We start from the raw sequence: 20,426 nt of genomic DNA on the forward strand, positions 1-20,426 counted from the left end.
AATGATATCACTTCCATTATTGTCACAGGCTCATCCTGCTTCCCAGATGGGTGACATGGACCCTCTCAATGGGAACTATCAATGGCATTGTGAAAGAAATGTGTGGGATGGGATATCTTAAGCACTCATCATCCTGAAACATTTATCCTTTCCTCCTGTTTCTGAGAAGGGGGAAAATTTTTTTTTTTTTTAAGACTCTGACATTGGGCTGGGGATGTGGCTCAAGTGGTAGCGCGCTCGCCTGGCATGCGCGGGGCCCTGGGTTCGATCCTCAGCACCACATAAAAATAAAATAAAGATGTTGTGTCCACTGAAAACTAAAAAATAAATATTAAAAAATTCTCTTTCTCTCAAAAAAAAAAAAAAAGACTCTGACATTGGAGGGACTCTATAAGCTGGCCTCAAACTTGTGATCCTCAAACGTCTTCCCTCAAATGTCTTTCGTCCTTTATTTCCTATATTGTCTCCTCCATTCAGGCCATACTGAACTACTCTGTCACTGAAACTTGTCAAATTCATTCTTATGCACTTTAATTTCAACTGACCCCTTCTTCTGACCTAAGAAATCCTCCCTCTCACTCAGTATTTGCTGAATTCTGCAGCCTGAACTAAGATGGCATGCAGGCACTGTCAGAGGTGCCATAAATTGTGACACTTGAGGGTGCTTTTGGAGCACCTGTCTGGATGTTCCCTTTACCACTTTGCCTTGGCTCACCCCCCCCACCATGTTAGAAAAATAGAGATGACAGAAGAGACCTCCAAATGTAACTCATTTCTAAGCTACCTCCTTCTTTTCAAAGCCCAGACCAATAATTTTACACAGCCTACCTATAAAGGACAAAGTCCCTGTCCAATGGACTGAAATAACTACATAGTCAACCTACTATCCCCCAAAAGCCTAAACATGTATAGTAGGGATGAAGCTGGATAAGAAAAAGGGTGGAAAGGATATGAACATACTGTAACAGTGTAAGATAATGAACGTACTGTAATAGTGGTCCACTTTATGCTTTGAATATAAACCTTGCTGCTCTGCCCCTGCAACTTATTTTTTAAGTAGATATGTTTCATTCTCTTCCTCTCCCCCTGTTAATCTTGGGGGAAGGGGAGAACTGGATTACCTTTCTTCCCCATCCTAGTCAGAGTTAATCTGTCCTTGTGTACACACCCACCATAGGAATGGAGTAACTCAGACCTTGGGGATACTACCAGAAGATCTCAGAAATGACCATCTCCCAAATTAACAAGTGAATCACAACTCCAATAGAGAACACCTGGAATGTAGCCTTTGAAGTGCCTCTTTAAAAAAGCCCCTGTTCCTGTTGATGGGCAGAATCACGGCCTTTTAGAGTCCCCGGTTTCTCCTTTGTTAGCAAAACAATAAACCACCTTTTTCCTTTTTCTCAAAACCATGTCCTCCTCATTGGATTGGCATCAGGGATAAGGACTGAGATTTTGGCAACAATATAAACAAGAAAACATGACAAATTCAGCAAAGAAGATAATATGCTGTGTGCATCTGGTGATGGTAGGGCGCTCCTTTAAACTAGGTTGGTGGGGGGAGATACTTTCTGAGACAGAGAAAATGAAAGTGAAAGTTGTCCCACAGGTGTGATTCCCAATACAATTTGCTTTATATGTCAAAAAGTTCATATATTAATAATAAAAGTGGAAACCAGATTTTAGAAGGGAGACCGTAACAGAACGAAGGGTAAAGTCTGATGTGGTTGAGACAATTGTGGGGAAAGGGGCTGGAATGGTGGGTAGCAAGTCCACATTAATGCTTATCCTAGGTCCACCAACAGTGGTAAAGAGGAGAAAGTAAAAATGAAAACAAAGCGTAAAGGGAAATCCGCTATAATGCCACTTGATCCTTAGGCGGGGGTCGCCAGCCCGCCTTCCATGCCGCACAATTCGCCCCAGCGGCGCTGAAGACACCAGCCTGAGCCGACCCGCAGCAACTCTCCAGTTTCTCCTGGGCACCAGTTCTCGCCCCGCCTCCAGGAGGACTTCCGCGTCCTTACCGCCCCGCCCCCTGCTGCTCTGCGCACGCGCGGGGGCCATATTCGCAGCGGACGCCGTGAGGCGGTGGTAGTTCTCCCCGAGACTATTTCCGTCTCTGTAGATCTCCCCTCTTCAGTGTCTTCTCTCTGGTGAGCCTTGGTCCCCGGTGGTCGGCGGAAGCCTGGTCGCTGTCCGTTGGGTGGGGGTTGTGAGCGTAAAGATAGCGGGCCTCCGCCGGCAGCCGCTGCTGAGGAACTGTGGGCACGATGACTCTGCACCCGCCTCCTCGGCCTGGGTGACGGTCTGGTCCCGGACTGGCCCCCGCCGCCCGCGGTCGGGTTACCCGGCCCCGGGCCGGGGCCGCGGGACAGTGCAGGGCACCGGGCGCAGGTGGGCAGGTCGTAGTGGTCTGTGCGGCTTTGGTCCCCTGAGTACAGTATGTGAAAGCGCTACTGGATGTGCCGGTGACCTCAAACTCGTGCTTTGCCCGGCGTCAGGCTCGGGGAATCTTGATCCCGCCCCCCCGGCAGGTCTTCTTTGCGACCTCCTGCCTGCTCTTGTCTGGACCACTCTTCCCATGCACCTGCCTATTGGAACCGCACTCGTGACTAGTTACCTTGCCTTCAGCCTCTCACCAGCCTCAGGTCTTTCTAAACTGCCTGTCAGTTCCTGTGGCTTTGCGACTCTTAATCATTCGGTGGAGCCTACTTAATTAAGAGACAAAATTCAGTTTTTACGTGGGCCCTTGAGATACCTGCTTACTTTTCCAGTCTTAATTCCTAATATTCCGGGAATACGGGCTTTGGATTCTGAGTTTGGTTTTTCTACTAAATCACGCACCCCAGTTTTGTCTTTGGCGGGGATTGAAATGATGCCCAAGATTACCATACCCACCCCCAAGTTCAGAACCCGGTGTCCAACTTGAGCAATTTACCTCTTGCCCATTGAGCTTTCTTCCTTTGGTATCATTTGCTCATGCTTTCTCCTCTTCCAGGAACGCCTTTCCCTTCTTCTTTTCCCTGTTCTTAGACCTGAGGGTTTTCAACTTGTTTCTGCCTCCTCTATCTCTAATTTATTCTTACTTTCTGTATCAGTGTCTCCAAAAAAATGTTTTCCCTCCATTCTGATTCCTACTCACTCTGCTTTTTTCTATCCCAGGGATTGAGCCCAAGGGCACCTAACCACTGAATCACATCCCCAGCCTTTCTTTCTTTCTTTCTTTCTTTCTTTCTTTCTTTCTTTCTTTCTTTCTTTCTTCCTTTCTTCCTTTCTTCCTTTCTTCCTTTCTTCCTTTCTTCCTTTCTTCCTTTCTTCCTTTCTTCCTTTCTTCCTTTCTTCCTTTCTTCCTTTCTTCCTTTCTTCCTTTCTTCCTTTCTTCCTTTCTTCCTTTCTTCCTTTCTTCCTTTCTTCCTTCCTTTCTTCCTTTCTTCCTTTCTTCCTTCCTTTCTTCCTTCCTTCCTTCCTTCCTTCCTTCCTTTCTTCCTTCCTTTCTTCCTTCCTTTCTTCCTTCCTTTCTTTCTTCCTTTCTTTCCTTTCTTTCCTTTCTTTCCTTTCTTTCCTTTCTTTCTTTCCTTTCTTTCAGTTGGACACAGTATCTTTATTTATTTTTATGTGGTGCTGAGGATTGAACCCAGTGCTTCTACCAATGACCTACAGCCCCAGCCCCTAGATAGGGCCTAAGTTGCTAAGGCTGGCTTTGAACTTGCGATCCTCCTGCCTCAGTCTCCTGAACTAGTGGGTTTACAGGGGTGCACCACCAGCCAGGTTTCTCACTGCCTTTTCCACGTTATAATCAATGTCTGTTCCTCTTGCCTGACTGCCAGATTTTAAACTCTTCAGGACAGGGATTGGTATTGCATATCTTGGTGTTCCAGCATTTGGCATGGTATCTGGCTCTTTGCAAGTACACAATAAATGTTAGCTGAATGAAGAGAGTGAATAAGACAGATTTTGAAAGTGAGAAAATGCATCTTAAAATTATGAATGTTTTTAATGATGATTCTATTTTATTTTTACAGGAATTATATAAAGTTCAGAAACCATGGTGAGTTAATAAAACATGCCAGTAAACTATTGCGTGATGAAGCTTGTACTCAAGTTTACAGAATTACATGAGAAAATTGAAATGGAAGAAGAGATGGGATAGTGACTTCTTCCTTATAACAGCTTCTTCCCACACACTGAACTTTGTGCACCAGGATACATTTTATAAAATGATTTGTGGGCTTGGAGGAATTGGGTTACCTGCAGCAGATAGGAATCACTTATATGTTTTTCCTTTGCAGTCTCGAAGATATGACTCCAGGACCACTATATTTTCTCCAGAAGGTAAATAGAAATTTCTTAATCTTCCTCAAGTAAAGACTTAAGTGTTAAACTTTTAAGGAAAAAAAAAACTCTACAAAAAAAAAATTTTTTTTTTTTTTTTTTTTTTTTTTTTGATACTGGAGAATGAACCCAGGGGCACTCAACCACTGAGCCACATCCCTAGCCTTATTTTGTATTTTATTTAGAAACAGAGTCTCACTGAGTTGCTTAGGCCTTGGCTTTGAACTCACGATCCTTCTGCCTCAGTCTCCTGAGATACTGGGATTATAGGCGTGCACCACCATCCCCAGCTACAAACATTTTTGGAGTTACTAAGTTCATGCTTTTTGTACTTGTGAATTAATTGTGGTCACTAGCCTGATTGCATATGCATTATGGAAGAGTAAAAATAGGACCATTGCTTGTAGCCTACTAGTGTTATTTCTGATTTCTCTTGGAACAGTATACAGGAGCACAGAGGAGAGTCTTGGCTTCTCTCTACTTGTGTTTTGTGGGTTTTTTGTTTTTTTGTTTGGTTTTGGTTTTGTTTTTTTAATATTTTTTAGATGTTGATGGGCCTTTATTTTATTCATTTATTTATATGCGGTGCTGAAAATTGAACCCGGTGCCTCACATGTGCTAGGCAAGTGCTCTACTACTGAGCCACAACCCCAGCCCCTCTGCTTGTGTTTTGTAGGTCGCTTATATCAAGTTGAATATGCCATGGAAGCTATTGGACATGCAGGAACCTGTTTGGGAATTTTAGCAAATGATGGTGTTTTGCTTGCAGCAGAGAGACGAAACATCCACAAGCTTCTTGATGAAGTCTTTTTTTCTGAAAAAATTTATAAACTCAATGAGTAAGTGAGATCTTAGAGAAGAGTTTTAACCATCACTTTCTCACATAAATGGGATCTGCTTATTTTGGAAGGTTCTTCATGTGACATTAGTAGAATTTAACAGTTTATTTTACTTGTAAAAATGTGTGCTTTTACTTCATTTTGCTTGAAACTACTTTGAGGTCCAGTTCCATGTGTTATTTGTTTAAAGTACAGAGCTAAACATTTAGTGGGAAAACAGCATAGTATAGTTATAAAAGTATAGGTTTAGTAGTAACAAAGATTTGGGAGCAAATCCAGGCTCCAACCCCATACAAGCAATGTGACCTTGCATCAATTATTTAATTTCTTAGGGCTTCATAGCCTTTTAGAATGGTTGTGGAAGTCTGATAAAACAAATTAAAATGAATGAAATGAACTAGCACAGTATCTGGCATATAGCAGATTCTCAAAGTATTATTTGGAATATCTACTGAGGGATTTTGTTAAATTATAGTAAATCTTTACCAAAGAATAGGTCTCCTGGAAGTCTGAGAATATTTGAGTATTTTAACTACATTTTTTTTTTTTTTCAGTACTAGGGATTAAACCCAGGGGTGCTTTGCCATTGAGCTACATTTCCAGCACCTTCCCACCGTTTTTAAATTAAAAAAAAAAAAAAAAAAAAAAATTTGTGACAGGGTTTTGCNTTTTTTTTTTTTTTTTTTTTTTTTTTTTTTTTGTAGTTGTACATGGTCAACATGCCTTTGTTGTTTGTTTTATTTTTATGTGGTACTAAGGATTGAACCCAGTGCCCCACACATGCTAGGCAAGTGCTCTGCCATTGAGCTACAACCCCAGCCACCTGGTCAGGCCTTTTGCTACACTTATCTGAGGTAGTGTCATTTCTCCATAGAGCCACTTTTTAGGCCCACTCAGCAGCTTGCAGGATGGTGAGATATAATGACAGTGGGTAACAGGGTAGCCCTCAGGGAATAGGCAAAGTAAAGGAAATGTACCTCCAGGAAGAGCCTAGCCTTGAACTTCAGTTTGTGAACTTCTCTGCCCTTTTGCTCTTTCATCCTCACTCCCGACAAGCCAGGCCTTGGGAGGTAAGAGAACTTTCATTTTGAATGATTGTTGAATGATGTCAAGTAAATGTCTCCTATAAAGATAAAATCTCTGTGGTTTTTTTCAGAAGGGCATAGAGACTGTGAAGCAAACATGGAAGATTTCCTTTTTTTTTTTTTTTTTTTTTTTAGAGAGAGACAGAATTTTAATATTTATTTTTTAGTTTTTGGCGGACACAACATCTTTGTTTGTATGTGGTGCTGAGGATCGAACCCGGGCCGCACGCATGCCAGGCAAGCGCGCTATCGCTTGAGCCACGTTCCCAGCCCCATGGAAGATTTCTAATAGGACTTGGTGCTTCTTAATATCCTTGCTTATAGATCAATATCTTTTTTTTTTTTTTTTCCTTCAAGGGACATGGCTTGCAGTGTGGCAGGCATAACTTCTGATGCTAATGTTCTGACTAATGAACTGAGACTCATTGCTCAAAGGTATGGAATAATAGCGTAACTAATGATATAGAAGTTAGTTTAATGTTTCTAAGGAAAACTCACTTTTGCAAAGATTAGTCACTAAAAGTCTATTAATTGAAAATGACAGGTTTTTTTTCCACAATACCTTTATTTTATTTATTTATTTTTATGTTGTGCTGAGGATCAAACCCTGTGCCTCACATGTGCTAGGCAGGTACTCTACTACTGAGCTACAGTCACAGCCTGAAATTATAGTTTTTTTAAATCAAATTTATAAAATGTCATTTATTATAAAGATAATAGGATGTTAACAAGTTTCCCTCCTCCTCCTCTTCAAATTATAAGTGACTATTATGTTGTCTCTATGGCATATATTTTTTTTCCACAGGGTATTTTCCTTAGATTTTATGTGTTTTAGAAAAAAAACTATTAATATGCCAACCTTTTTATCCTAGGTATTTATTACAGTATCAGGAGCCAATTCCTTGTGAGCAGTTGGTTACTGCACTGTGTGATATCAAACAAGCTTATACACAGTTTGGAGGTACTGAACTTTTTAGAATTGTTATTCTGAAAATTTAAAATATTATAAGTAATAACCTTTTCAAGGTAGTAAAAGGAAATTGAAAATCGTCAGTCCATAATTCCTGCATCTTGAGCAAGCCTGCTTCTACCATGTAGATTATATATTTTATTTATTAATAATATATTGAAAGGCCAAAATAACATTTTCCAATTTGGAAACAAATTCTTTTTACATAATAATGAAATTCAGCACTGGTGTATGTCCTTACTTCCTCTCCTGGCTATGTCCAAATCCTAGAAACAAAAGTGGAATTTGTGATTGAGCTTATCTCTGATAGCCAGAACATGGAGCAGTTAATGAATGCTTAACTTCACAGAAAAGCATTCAGCCACATTCTCTGAGCTCTAGTAACTATAGTGATACCAAATTTAGATTGTTGATGTTTGGCTTTTTCTTCTTTGTTAAAGGAAAACGTCCCTTTGGTGTTTCGTTGCTGTACATTGGCTGGGATAAGCACTATGGTTTCCAACTCTATCAAAGTGATCCTAGTGGAAATTATGGGGGATGGAAAGCCACCTGCATTGGAAATAATAGCGCTGTGAGTATTTTTGTGGTGTGTAAAAGCTAGAAAAAGATCTAATAACTACCATAATTTTTGAAGTAAAGATGAGCAGTATTTTAAGATAGTTCCATACCACATCAAGGTTGTTATAGCTATCTATGATTTCTGTTGGTGACAAAGTTGCAGATACTGCTAATATATTGGAGTTTGTTGCCTTCATTTATAATTAAATGCTAGTTTTAAATTAAAATTTGTGAAAACAAAGATACATTATTTTTCATACCTTCATTCACTACCCTCTAAGTTCTAGGATGGACTCCTTTGTTAACGGAGGACCTAGATTAAAAACTCCCTTAAGGGAGCAAGGGATATAACTCAGTAGAGCACTTACCTACCATGTGTGAGGCCCTGAATTTGATCCCCGCTTAAAAAAAAAAAAACTCCCTTGACAGAGCATCAGTATCCTCTCTTGTTACCCCATCTCAGGTCTACCCTTCCTGCCATCCAAATTGTTTATACTGGTTGTAGTACCATTTAAAAGGCAGGCATTAAGCCGGGTGTGGTGGAATACACCTGTAGTCCCAGCACTTCAGAGGCTGAGCACATGGGATCACTTTAGGAGTTCGAGATCAGCCTAGGCAACACCTCAAAAAAATTTTTGAGACCCCCATCTCAAAAAAACAGTCAAAAGGGCTGGGGATGTGGCTCAAACGGTAGCGCGCTTGCCTGGCATGTGTGCGGCCCGGGTTCGATCCTCAGCACCACATACAAAGATGTTGTGTCCGCCGAAAACTAAAAAATAAAAATATTAAAAATTCTCAAAAAAAAAAAAAACCAGTCAAACATTCTTCTAGACCAATCCATATTCCTAAAAAAAAAAACCCAAAAACGTAAAAACTTAAAATTCTATATATTCTTTTTTTATAGGCAGCTGTGTCAATGTTGAAACAAGACTACAAAGAAGGAGAAATGACCTTGAAGTCAGCACTTGCTTTAGCTATCAAAGTGCTAAATAAGACCATGGATGTTAGTAAACTGTCTGCTGAAAAAGGTAACACATGTCCTCTTTCATTTGTCTGCTTGAGTGAGGGGAACTGATTGAGTAGCTGTTGGTATTAGGCATTTTACCTGTTGCTTAATTCATAGAAGCAGCACCATTATAAGTTAGGTAGCTTTATACCTGTTTCCTAAATGAGGACACTGGGGTGCCATGACTAGGGTTAAGTGACTTGACAAAGATCAGAATGAGCATTGATAACTTTTGAAGCCATAATGCCACACTGCATGCTGGGCTTAATGACCTGAGCTAGAATGTTCCCAGTACTCATAATTCAGAGACCCTGCTCCATGCTAATTTAGTTAACAGTAATCATATCAAGACCTCTTGGTAGTGATATCTATGCTTCTGTGTGTGTGTGTGTGATAAACTACATGTATTTCTACAGGGTTATGATATACTTTACGAGAGATAGAGCACTTGCATCAGTCATGGTACCCTGTTGTATTTTTCTGGGTCTTTTAAACTCTTGTTAAACTCATGTTAATAATTTCACTTTATTCAACTTAAGTTGTATGACATAAAAATTTTTCCCAAAATTGTGGTTAATTAACATTGATTTACTGTAGTACACTTAGCTCCCGGTGTTTCTTAGAAAATGCCATTATCTATAGACTGACGTCTGTTGTCATCTAATTTCAGAGAGGCCCTAGTCAATTTCCCCTACACAAATACTCTTTCCACTATACGTATCAGTGTGTTTCCCTTGCCCAGAGCCATAGAAGTCGTTTTTCATACCATTATTTTGAAAAGAGGTTTGAAAATTCCATAAAAAGTGTTATCATTGGTTGAAGATTCCAGCTTAGCATTCAGGGGTTCTAACAAGGAGATTGTGGTTCTTTCTGGTCAGCAAACTAATAGCAGGCCAGCTAGAATAGCTATTTTTTTGTTGTTGGTATTTGTTTTGTTTTTGTTAGTTTGGCACCAGGGATGCTTAACCACTGAGACACATCCTTAGCCTTTTTTTTATATTTTATCTTGAGACAGGATCTTCGTAATTTGCTTAGGGGTTCGCTAAATGGTTGAGGCTGTCTTTGAACTCTCAATCCTCCTGCCTCAGCCTCTCAAGCCACTGGATGACTGTACTTTACAAAGGGAACAACATAATGCTTGCTAAAAAGTTGGGATGGGTTAAAAGAGGGAAGATGTTTAAGTAAAAATCGTGATTAAGACATTATAAGACCAAAGGTATTTTCTTCCTGTAAAAGTATCCAGGAATCATTAACCATAAAACATGGTAAAGTAGTGAACTGAGGCTTACATATGTGAAGTTATTTGCTGAGTGTACCTGCCTCTGATACAAATGTTTGTGTTTGTGTTTATTTTTTAGTGGAAATTGCCACACTTACAAGAGAGAATGGAAAGACGGTGATCAGAGTTCTCAAACAAAAGGAAGTGGAGCAGTTGATCAAAAAACATGAGGAAGAAGAAGCTAAAGCTGAGCGTGAGAAGAAAGAAAAAGAACAGAAAGAAAAGGACAAATAGAACCAGGGATTTTATAACCCATTTGGGGCACCATTTCAGTGTAAAGGCTGTTCTACTCTTCCACCTGAGAAGGCTTTTTCAAAAACTTGTGCAAGTGGGGAAATAGGACATTCAACACTGAATTGGGTCTTTGTCATTTCTGCTCAATTGAATACTTTGTTGTAATGATGATGATTACTCTTTATGGACATCTTAAATTTCACACTTTTTTTTTGGAATAAAACTTGAAAAGAACGGAGATGGTGAAGGAAAAAGTTATCTGTAGCAGTAATTGTTAAAAACAACAGGATTGATAAAGCTCTTACCTTCCTCAGGCACTATGTACGCTGTGGTTTACATTCCTTTCACAAAGGTGGGGCATATCCCTTTATGCTGTCCATCATCTCTGTCTCCAGAGATGGGTTAGAGAATGAACGAGAGCACTGAGCAAAGCCAGCACTGATGTATACACATGAGGAAAGAATGTATAGGATCCTGCAGTTAGGACTGCACAGAGTCATAGCCCAAGCCATATGAAAGATGGAATGGGAGAAATTAAAGCCACACAGGAAAAGTGGAACCAAGAGATAAGAACAGTTTTGTTTTGGCTGAAGGGAGTTCCATTGCTGGGCTTTGCTCAGCCCATTCACTTAAGTTTCTATGACTTGATAGAAGTGATATAGAGTGGTCTTATTTCAAGTGTGATTCCTGGACAGACAGCTTCAGTGTCACCTAGAAATGCAAATTCTGACATCCAGACCTACTGAATTAAAGTGTCTGGGGGTGCATGGTAATCCATTTTAACAAACACTTCATGTGATTCTTACACATACCTAAATTTAAAGTCCCCAGGGGTAATTCCATTGGCATCCTGGGTGAGAACCAGTTCAGTGAGCTTCCCTTTGCTCCATAGTGGTTACACTACCATGTATGGGCTCCCAGCCTAAAGGCTCCTAAGTGTATTTAGGGAATAATAGTTGCAATTTTGGGGACTGGGGTTGTGGCTCAGTGGTAGAGCACTTGCCTAATGTGTATAAGGCACTGCATTCGATTCTCAGCACCACATAGAATTAAATGAATAAAATAAAGGTCTATCAATGTCAAAAAAAAAAAAGTAATTGCAGTTTTCTGCGCAGTCTAAAAGGCATTTCTGAGCTCTTGGATGTTCCACTTTTGAACTGTCTAAATTAATTCACTGTAATTTATATAGCTGATTCTCATTGTTCTTGAGAGTTATGTGTTCTATAAAATCACCACAAATGCTGAATTAACAAATACTGAACCGTTGTACCTAAGGGAAATATTGGGATAGGTTCTATAGCCACTGGTGACAGCATTTTCATCAGTTGATCAATTCATTCCTCTTTAATGTGTTTCTACTTAAGACACCTTATTTGATACATACTGTTGATTCTTTAGCATAACTCCCTGCCAACAGCTATATCTGAACGTATTAATAAGGCATAGCACATCCTTCATGTTCTTGGGAACACTCGATAATAGCACTATATGTGAGGACCATTTTAAACTGTGAAATCACCAATAAAAGGCACAATAATGCAAAAAATATGGTACAAGAGAGACCATCGGAACACTTCATAACAGTATAAGCTGAAACTAGAAGTGTTGCCTTATTAGACTCGTCAAGGAATATATTCTTCAGGCTTCCCAGACTTTTTCACTAATCTGCGTATGTCCACAAATGACTGCAAAAGCACTGCAAGTATTTCCAAGAGTAGGCAAATTCACAAATATATAATATATATATAATCTACAAATAAGGGTCGGTTCTACATCTTTAAATGACCCTCAATCTTGTTGCACCTGGAATTAAAGGCAGATGGAAAAGTGAATCAATAAACCCTGTTGACCCCATACCACTGCGGGGACCAGGAATGATCTGGTCCAAGACACTATTGTCTCTCATTTGAACAATAGCAACAGCCTTCTAACTGGTCTCTCTACTTCCACTTCCTCTCCTATAATCAATTCTCAACAACAGCCAGAGGAATCCTTTCTAAATGTTAAAAATTGTGCTACTTCTGGGCTGGGGCTATAGCTTAGTAGTAGAGTGCTCACCTCGCATGTGTGAGGCACTGGGTTTGATCCTCAGCACCAAACATAAAAATAAAATAAAGGCATTACATCCATCTACAACTAAAAAAATATTAAAAAAAAAAAAAAAAAGATTGTGCTACTTCTCTGCCCAAAGCTCTCCAATGACTTCTTCCCATCTTGTTCAGTAAATGTTGAATTCTTCAACTGGCTTATGAGGCATCCTATCTTCTGGCTCCACTGTCACCTTTCCTATCAAGTGCTCCCTTCCTCAGTCTTCTGGTGGTCCTCGAACCCATCAAGCCCTTTTCATCATGTGACCTATGTACTTGCCAGTCCCTCTGCCTTAGGAAAGCCCTTCCCCTGGGTATATGTATTTTCCACACCCTCATCCCCTCTGGTCTCCACTTGAATGTAACCTTATCTGACTATTTCTCTAAAGAAACAATCTACTCCCCCATTCTCTGCCCCTTACCCTGATGAACTCTTCTCCACAACACTGCAGAAGGACTTTGTTTTCATTCAGCAACTGTGTCCCAGTGGGAACAAAAACAGGAACATATTAGGCAACAAATAAACTGATGGATGATTAAATAGAGCCCCTTGATATGCTGGAGTGAAATCCTAAACACCACTTTTCCATCCAGGTCAGAACTTGTGGGTTTCTATATTCTGACCACACCTTCTGCATTCCTAAAGTTAGAACAATGTCTTGAGTGCTACAGTAGATAAGAGCCCAGAGTAGAAATAAGCCACACTAGAAATAAGTCTTCAAGGGCTAAGTTTGTAGCTCAGTAGTATAGTGCTTGCCTAGCACAAGTGAGGCACTGGGTGTGATCCTCAGCACCACATAAAAATAAATAAATGAAAATAAGGTATTGTGTCCATCTGCAGCTAAAAACAAAAATAAAATCTTCAATTTCCTAACAATGGACAATTTTCAATGTAGTCCCCCTTTTGTTTAGATAAATTCATACTAGAAAAATAGCAAAAGGTAGCCTGGAGCAAAGGCTACTGAGTAACTTGTGGGATTTTTTCCTATTCTGGGGCTATCAGCTTAGCATAGAATCTCACCAGATCCCATTTTCCTCTGCTCTGGGCATGCTTTTGGCCCAGATGGCAGGACCCTTTGTTTTCCAGGGTATTTTCTGACATATCCCAAATGTAGCCTTAGTGGGCTGGGGATATAGCTCAGTTGGTAGAGTGCCTGCCTCACATGCATAAGACCCTGGGTTCAATCCCCAGCACCACCAAAAAACAAAACAAACAAACAAAAAAACAATGTATCCTTAGCAATCTTCATCCAAATGGGCCCTCCACCAACAGCAAGCATTTCATTCTCTGATCTGGGCAAAACTCAGTAGGTTTTCACAGAGATGCTACCAGCTTGGAAGCACCTTGATATGAATAAGTAGGAAACCAAAGACAGCTAGGTTTTAAATCTTGAGCTAAGTTTTAAAATCATGCTTTTAAAAATAAGCCATGTGGGGGAAAAAAATCACATTCCTGTGTATAATTTTACTTGTGGTAATTAGAAAATAAGTGAGGCTCTGGAATTTCTAGTCTAGCACTTTGAAAGTTCCTTGAAAGTATTTGTTGCAGCAATGCAAAAATATTCCAGACTCTGGGGGAAACAAAAAACACCAAAATATAACCCAAAAGTAGACTCATTTCTTTGTTGAACACTTGGGTGTGTTCCTGGTCATTTTTGGTGATGGAGATATATGGTCGAGTAAAACATCCTCCACTCTTAACCTCAAGTCTTGCAGGAATGGCAGTGCTGTAATCAACTGCTTAATACTGCAGAGAAGTGCTAGACTCCAGGCGGCTGTGTACTGAAGGTTAGGGAGGAAAGGCAGAGGAGCTGCATGAACTAAAGCTTAGTGATGGGAAAGGTTCACATATTTATGGAAATCCTGCACAGAGCAAAGCTAAAGCATAGCTCCTTGGGAGAAGATGGGTAATGACAAGAGGTGAAGTTAGAAGGTGTGCCAGGCGAATGAGAAAAGCAATTACTCTGACTTTGTTAAAAACAATGATTCTGTGAGTCTAGGCCAGGGGTTAGGTGGAAAGAGAGTCAGGGAAATGAATTAGGAGGCTACTGAAATAGGTGAGGAAGGATGAGGATCTAAGACAAGGGAAGCAGGAGGAGAAGCTGCCATGGAGTGAGAGACGAGAGGGAAAGATTAAAAGATGACTCGCAGCTTGACTTCAGACTAGTTATAATCTGATCTAAAAAAGCATTAGGTAAACTTGATGAACTACATTTCCTAATGTCTATTATTGTTATAACCTGAATGTAGGGAAGAACTCTGTAAACAATGTTGCATGTTACACATTGGGGTAAAACCATGTTGAAAGCTTACCCCTCCATTTTCTTCCAGATTTTGTTCATTTGTATTTTTTTTCCATAAAATTTTTTTTTAAGTTATTGATAGGCCTTTATTTATTTATTTATTTATTTATTTATTTATAAGTGGTGCTGAGAATCGAACCCAGTGCCTCACACATGCCAGGCAAGTGCGCTACCACTGAGCCACAGTCCCAGTCCTCATTTGTATTCTTGTATTCACTGTTCATCTCCGTCACCCAATTTTCTATCACAGTATTTATTCAGCTTTTTCAAAATTAATTTATGAGTTCTTTTAAGGATAGCTCTTTGTCATCTATGTTACAAATGTTTTCCCATATTAGCATTTTTATTTTTATTTTGATGCTGATATAATGAAGGTTTTTTTTTTCCCCCCCCAGTACTGAGGACTGAACCTAAGGCCTGTGCATGCTAGGCAAGTATTCTACAATTAAACTGCATCTCCAGACCTTTGTATTTTATTTTGAGACAGGACCTCACTGAGTTGTTCAGGCTGAACTTGAACTTGTGATCCTCCTGCCTCAGACTCCCAAGTAGATGGAATTAGAAGAGTATACACTGTGCCCAACTGTTCATTTTTTTTAAAGGCAATGTTTAAATTAATCATACAGCTTTAATTCTGTTCTTCAGAATACTTGGAAATTATTTATTCTTGAATGAATTCAAAATTACACGAAATAAGACATTTACCTTTCTTGGTTTCTTTCTGTTTCCCCCCATGCAGTGCTGGAAATCAAGCCTTGCACACATAAGGCAAACACACTACCACTGAGCTACATCCCCATCCCCAATTTTTATTATTTTGATAACAATTTCACTGAGATATAATTCACATACCACATAATTCATCCATTTAAAGTGTGCATTTCAATTACTTTTGGTATATTCATCAATTTTCCTCACCACAAAAAGAAATACAGTATCCCTTTTTCTTCACCTCCATGTTCCTGGGCAACTACTAGTCTATTTTCTATAGATTTGTCTATTCTGAACATTTTATATAAATGAGGTGGTATAATGTTTGAAATGTGACTGGTATAGTTCACTTATTATGATATTTTCAAGGTTCATTCTTCTTGTAGCCTGTATCAGTAATTCATTTGTTTGTTTACCAGAAAAATAATAGTACAGATACATTTTTTATTGCTGAATAATATTCTATCTTATGATTTTGTTTGTCCATTTATCAGTTGATGGAACTTTGGGTTGTTTTCACTTTGGGATATTATCAATAATGCTGTTATAAACTAAGTCATCCAAAAGTTTTTGTGTAGATATATGTTTATATGGAATATATATCAAATATGGAATTTTGGAATCATATCTCAGTTTATTTTTAATCCATCTGTACACCCAATATTCATACTAGTGATTATACAGATTTTAAAAAGTCTATGTTCTCCTATTTTTTCATAAGGGCCCAATAAAAATGGGAAATAGGTTGGTTCTTTGAGTAAGTACATATGATTTCCTTAGCTATCATTGAAATAGGTCTCACAGTTGGTGAGGATTTTCACTTCCTTTCATCTTGGCAGGAAGAATTTTTTCCTCTAAGTTCCCTAGGCTTCTCTAACACTAGGAGAAGCCAAATGTTTGATTCATACCTCAGAGCCTTATATAATAATATTCTCTGAAAATTTCAGAATCATACAGAATGGGAGAATTCACGGTAAATTGCCTTCTAAGCCCTTAACAATCTAATAATTTACTTTTTCTGATTATAAAAGCAAGGCATGATCATTTTGGAAAATAAGAAATTATAAATTTAAAGCCACCCATGATACCATATTTTAGTGCAAAATTATCACAGATTTTATGCCATATACATATATATGTATTTTTTAACAAAAAAGTGGGGTCAACCATTATGTGAAGCTTCTTAAAAAGATTGTGCTGGTGGGCTGAAGATATAGCTCAGTTGGTAAAGTGCTTGCCTCATATGCATAAGGCCCTGGCTTCAATCCCCAGCACTATACACACACACACACACACACACACACACACAAAGATTGTGCTGGTATTACTTAAAAATCATTTATTCCTAATTTTTCTTTGGTACAAGTTTAGGATGCACAGAATACTCATGAATATACCACAATTATGCAGTGAAATATGGGTATCTTGCCTAGAGTTAACTTATCTTGCTGGCCCAATTTAGATGCTGAGTAAGTGTACTGATAACCTTCAGCAAATTATAGGCAAGCTATTTAAAAATACTCTTAAGGAATTTAAAATGTATTTTTCCTTCTCATTGCTTTTCTATTTTGCTGCTTTAAAAAGCCCTGTCTATACTACAGAGCAGAAGTTATCATTTATCATGCATAAACAGTATCAATATGTGCCTGATATGTTAAAGTTATTAGTACTCATTCTCACAACCTAGTAAACCAGGTATTTCAACTATAACACTCAGTTTTTAAGGGCCTACTATGTGTTCAGTGATTTAGAGGTGATTTTTTTTATTACATAGTTGAGAAAACAAAGCTCAGACAAGATGAGTGACTTGGCACAAGCCACACAGCTCCCAGGACACCATTGTAATGTAAGCCACCACTATCATCCCTTCACTAGACTTCTATGTATTCTTGCGTCCCTCTCTTCAATTGTTAGAGTGATCTCCTTAATACATAAATCAGAGTACATGAGCACATCTTAACCATTTCACTGATTTCCCATCAGAGAATCTACAAAATTTATTCTGAAGCTTAAAATTAAAGATCCCTCCCTTAGCCTCTTCCAAGGCCCTAGGAAGGACATAACAATGTATTTGAAGGTTCATATGCTTTTTTGTAAAAGTTGCAAAAGTAAACCTTTTGTGCCAGGAATGGTGGCACATTCTTGTAGCCTATGTACTTAGGAGGCTGAGGCAGGAAGATCTCTTGATCCCAGGAGTTTGAGCCTGGCCTGAGCAACATAGTGAGGTCGCATCTCTTTAAAAAAAATGATAATCTTTTAACTACAATTGATAAGTGCTACTGTCTATTTTCATAAAATATATTTATTCACGATAATTTTCATGCATAGATTACTGTTAACCATTCCAGGGTAGAAATGGCCGTCAGGATGTTTGCTGCCACTCATGTCACCTAGCATTGTAACCAGGTGGAAGGCAGAAGTTGTGCCACCACAAGAACAATATCTTTTATGGTACCCATCATAGGAAATTTATGGATAATGGAAGAGAACAAGCCTTGAAATTAATGGAGTCATAGAAGCTAGTGTGGGGGAGTATGTGTCATATACATTAAAGTTGTTAGTACTCATTCTCACAACTTTCTTCAGATGTGTAAAATTATAAACTGAGAATTCAGTTCTCAGCAATGCCAAAATGGTGAGGGTGGGGAAAGAATATACAGTATTTCAGGCCAATAATCAAACTATAATTTCCTAGGTATTGTGATGTTTGTCAACTTTAAAAAAAATTGTGATTCATTGAGCTCTACATAAATAGCCAACTTTCTATATGTATTGTTGTATGTTTTTGCTTAAACAGAACTCCCCCCAACCCACTCCAAAAATATAATCTTCAGTATAAACCTGAATCAGCCCAACCTTCCATTATCCAACTTACAGCTTTACCTTGTCCCACTCCTCCTGTCTTGTTGGTAATGGTTTGTACCTGATTCTTCCCTGCCTTCCTCAGACCAAACTCTTTTCTCCCATAGTCTTTGTTTTAGAAGGCTCGGGGTGTGGGGGGGTACCAGGGATTGAACTCAGGGGCACTTGACCACTGAGCCACATCCCCAGCCCTTATTTTATATTTTAGTTAGAGACAGGGTCTCTCACTGAGTTGCTTAGCACCTCTCTTTTGCTGAGGCTGGCTTTGAACTTGCGATCCTCCTGCCTCAGCCCCCAAGCCATTGGGATTACAGGTAAGTGCCACTGTACCCAGCTTCCCATAGGGTCTTTACCTGGGTCATCCCCTCTATCTGGAATAGTCTTCTCCTGAATTCTGCAGACCAGCCTTTCCTCCATTTCTGCTAACTCAGGTCACCTTGTCAGAAAGGCATTGTCTGACCACCTAATCTAAAATAGAATCACTACTCCAATTCCATTACTTTCTATATATTTCCTTAATAGTTCCTATCAAATTCTGAAATTAGGCTGGTCGCAGTGGCATACACCTATAATCCTAGTGGTTTGGGAGGCTGAAATTGGAGGATGGCAAGTTCTAAAGCCAGTCTCAACAACTTAGAGAGGTGCTAAGCAATGAGAACCTATCTTTTAAATAAAACACACACAAAAAAGGCTGGGGATGTGGCACAGTGGTTAAGTGAAGTACCCCTGGGTTCAGTCCCTGGTACAAGAAAAAATCTGAAATTATCTTTTAAAAAAATACTTATTAGTTGTCAATGGATCTTTATTTTATTTATTGATATGTGGTGCTGAGAATCAAACCCAGTGCCTCACACATACTAGGCAAGCACTCTACCACTAAGCTATAACCCCAGCCACTGAAAGTATCTTTTTTGTTTGTTGTTGTCTGCCTTCCTCCTCTAGGTAGTAAATTCTATGAAGATGTGGACATTTTTTGTCTTGTTCACTGCATCATCTCTAGAATTTGGCATATAGTTGATCCTTAAATACTTATTGAATAATGAATAGCTTTGAGGTCTCAAATTCAGGTTTGTCGGACACTACAGACCAAAGACTGTACCTTTCCCAATATGCCAAGAACTTTCTCTATTTCCCAAACTATTATTCCACAGAGTATATAGAAAGATCACATGTGTATTAGAAACACAAGCGATTTCAACTCTGCTTCACCAACAACTGAGAAGAACAGGTACCACCAATGATCAAAATATCCTTCTCCCAATCCCAGCCCCTAGGGAGGCCTTGAATCATAAATTCAAGGACAGCCTTGGAAATTTGGTGAGACCCTGTCTCAAAATAAAATAAAATACAAAATAAAAGACTGGGGATTAGAGCTTAGTGGCAGAGCATTCCTGGGTTCAATTCCCAGTACTAAAAAAAAAAAAAAAAAAAAAAAAAAAAGAATCCTGCCATGTACAATTCCAGCAGCTCCAGAAACTGAGGCAGAAGGAGCATGAGTTCAAGGTCAACCTCAGCAATTTAGTGAGGCCCTAAGCAACTCAGTGAGACCCCATCTCTAAATAAAATATTTAAAAAAGGGCTGGAGATGTGGTTCACTTGTTAAGTGCCCCTGGGTTCAATCCCTGGTATAAAAAAAAAAACAAAAACCTTCTCCATACAGGTGAATTCAAGTATTTCTCAGTTTTCAAAATATGGGAAACAACTCACATTGATCAGGCATCTCATAGTAGAATCAAAGAAAGATTATGTCTTATGTGAGACAGCTATAGAACTTGGAATTAGCAAATGATTTCCAATTTTAAGAGGTTTGAATCAAGTGGCTTAGAATTAGATTAAAGATAATCACTTCTCTGGAACAGTCAATGCCATACATTACTCTGACCTTGTATTGAGTTTTTTTTTTTTTGAACTGCTAAGAGATTGCTCATCTTGTTTTTTATCCATATAGAAGTACTGATGTCAATTAGTCCTCCATGGGAAATGAAGCTAGATGAGAAAGTAAACCCTTGCTAAATAAATTAGAGAAGTGAATAATTAGAGCAGAGATTCCAACCCATTTCAGAGAGGCAGCTCCATTTTGGTTTTATTTATTCTCATCACTTCCCTAAAAGTGTTATTAATATGGTAGTTTACAAATTACACATGGGAATAAAATTTTGA

At 39.0% G+C, this 20,426-nt stretch overlaps 1 protein-coding gene and 1 non-coding gene across 2 annotated transcripts; both read left to right on the forward strand.

Annotated features, from left to right (window-relative positions):
* Positions 1 to 2,022: 2,022 nt before the first annotated feature.
* Psma4 (proteasome 20S subunit alpha 4) lies at positions 2,023 to 10,618 on the forward strand. The gene is made up of 9 exons (XM_015480364.2): positions 2,023 to 2,153; positions 4,023 to 4,048; positions 4,290 to 4,332; positions 5,009 to 5,171; positions 6,614 to 6,691; positions 7,129 to 7,217; positions 7,667 to 7,797; positions 8,689 to 8,812; positions 10,149 to 10,618. Exons 2-9 carry the CDS (start codon positions 4,046 to 4,048, stop codon positions 10,301 to 10,303), a joined length of 786 nt encoding a protein of 261 aa, XP_015335850.1. The 5' UTR covers positions 2,023 to 2,153; positions 4,023 to 4,045; the 3' UTR covers positions 10,304 to 10,618.
* A 2,899-nt stretch (positions 10,619 to 13,517) lies between these two features.
* Positions 13,518 to 13,590, forward strand: Trnav-cac. Its single transcript has one exon. It is a non-coding gene; the product is annotated as a tRNA-Val (tRNA).
* The last annotated feature ends 6,836 nt before the right edge of the window (positions 13,591 to 20,426 follow it).

This window comes from Marmota marmota, unplaced genomic scaffold, assembly GCF_001458135.2.
Source record: "Marmota marmota marmota unplaced genomic scaffold, marMar, whole genome shotgun sequence".
Lineage (NCBI taxonomy): Eukaryota > Metazoa > Chordata > Mammalia > Rodentia > Sciuridae > Marmota > Marmota marmota.

Excerpts from the sequence above, each read along its gene's own strand:
- Psma4 (XM_015480364.2), top strand. Across the intron at positions 7,798-8,688 it reads GCATTGGAAATAATAGCGCT|GCAGCTGTGTCAATGTTGAA; the intron begins GTGAGTATTTTT and ends CTTTTTTTATAG. Across the intron at positions 8,813-10,148 it reads TAAACTGTCTGCTGAAAAAG|TGGAAATTGCCACACTTACA; the intron begins GTAACACATGTC and ends TTTATTTTTTAG.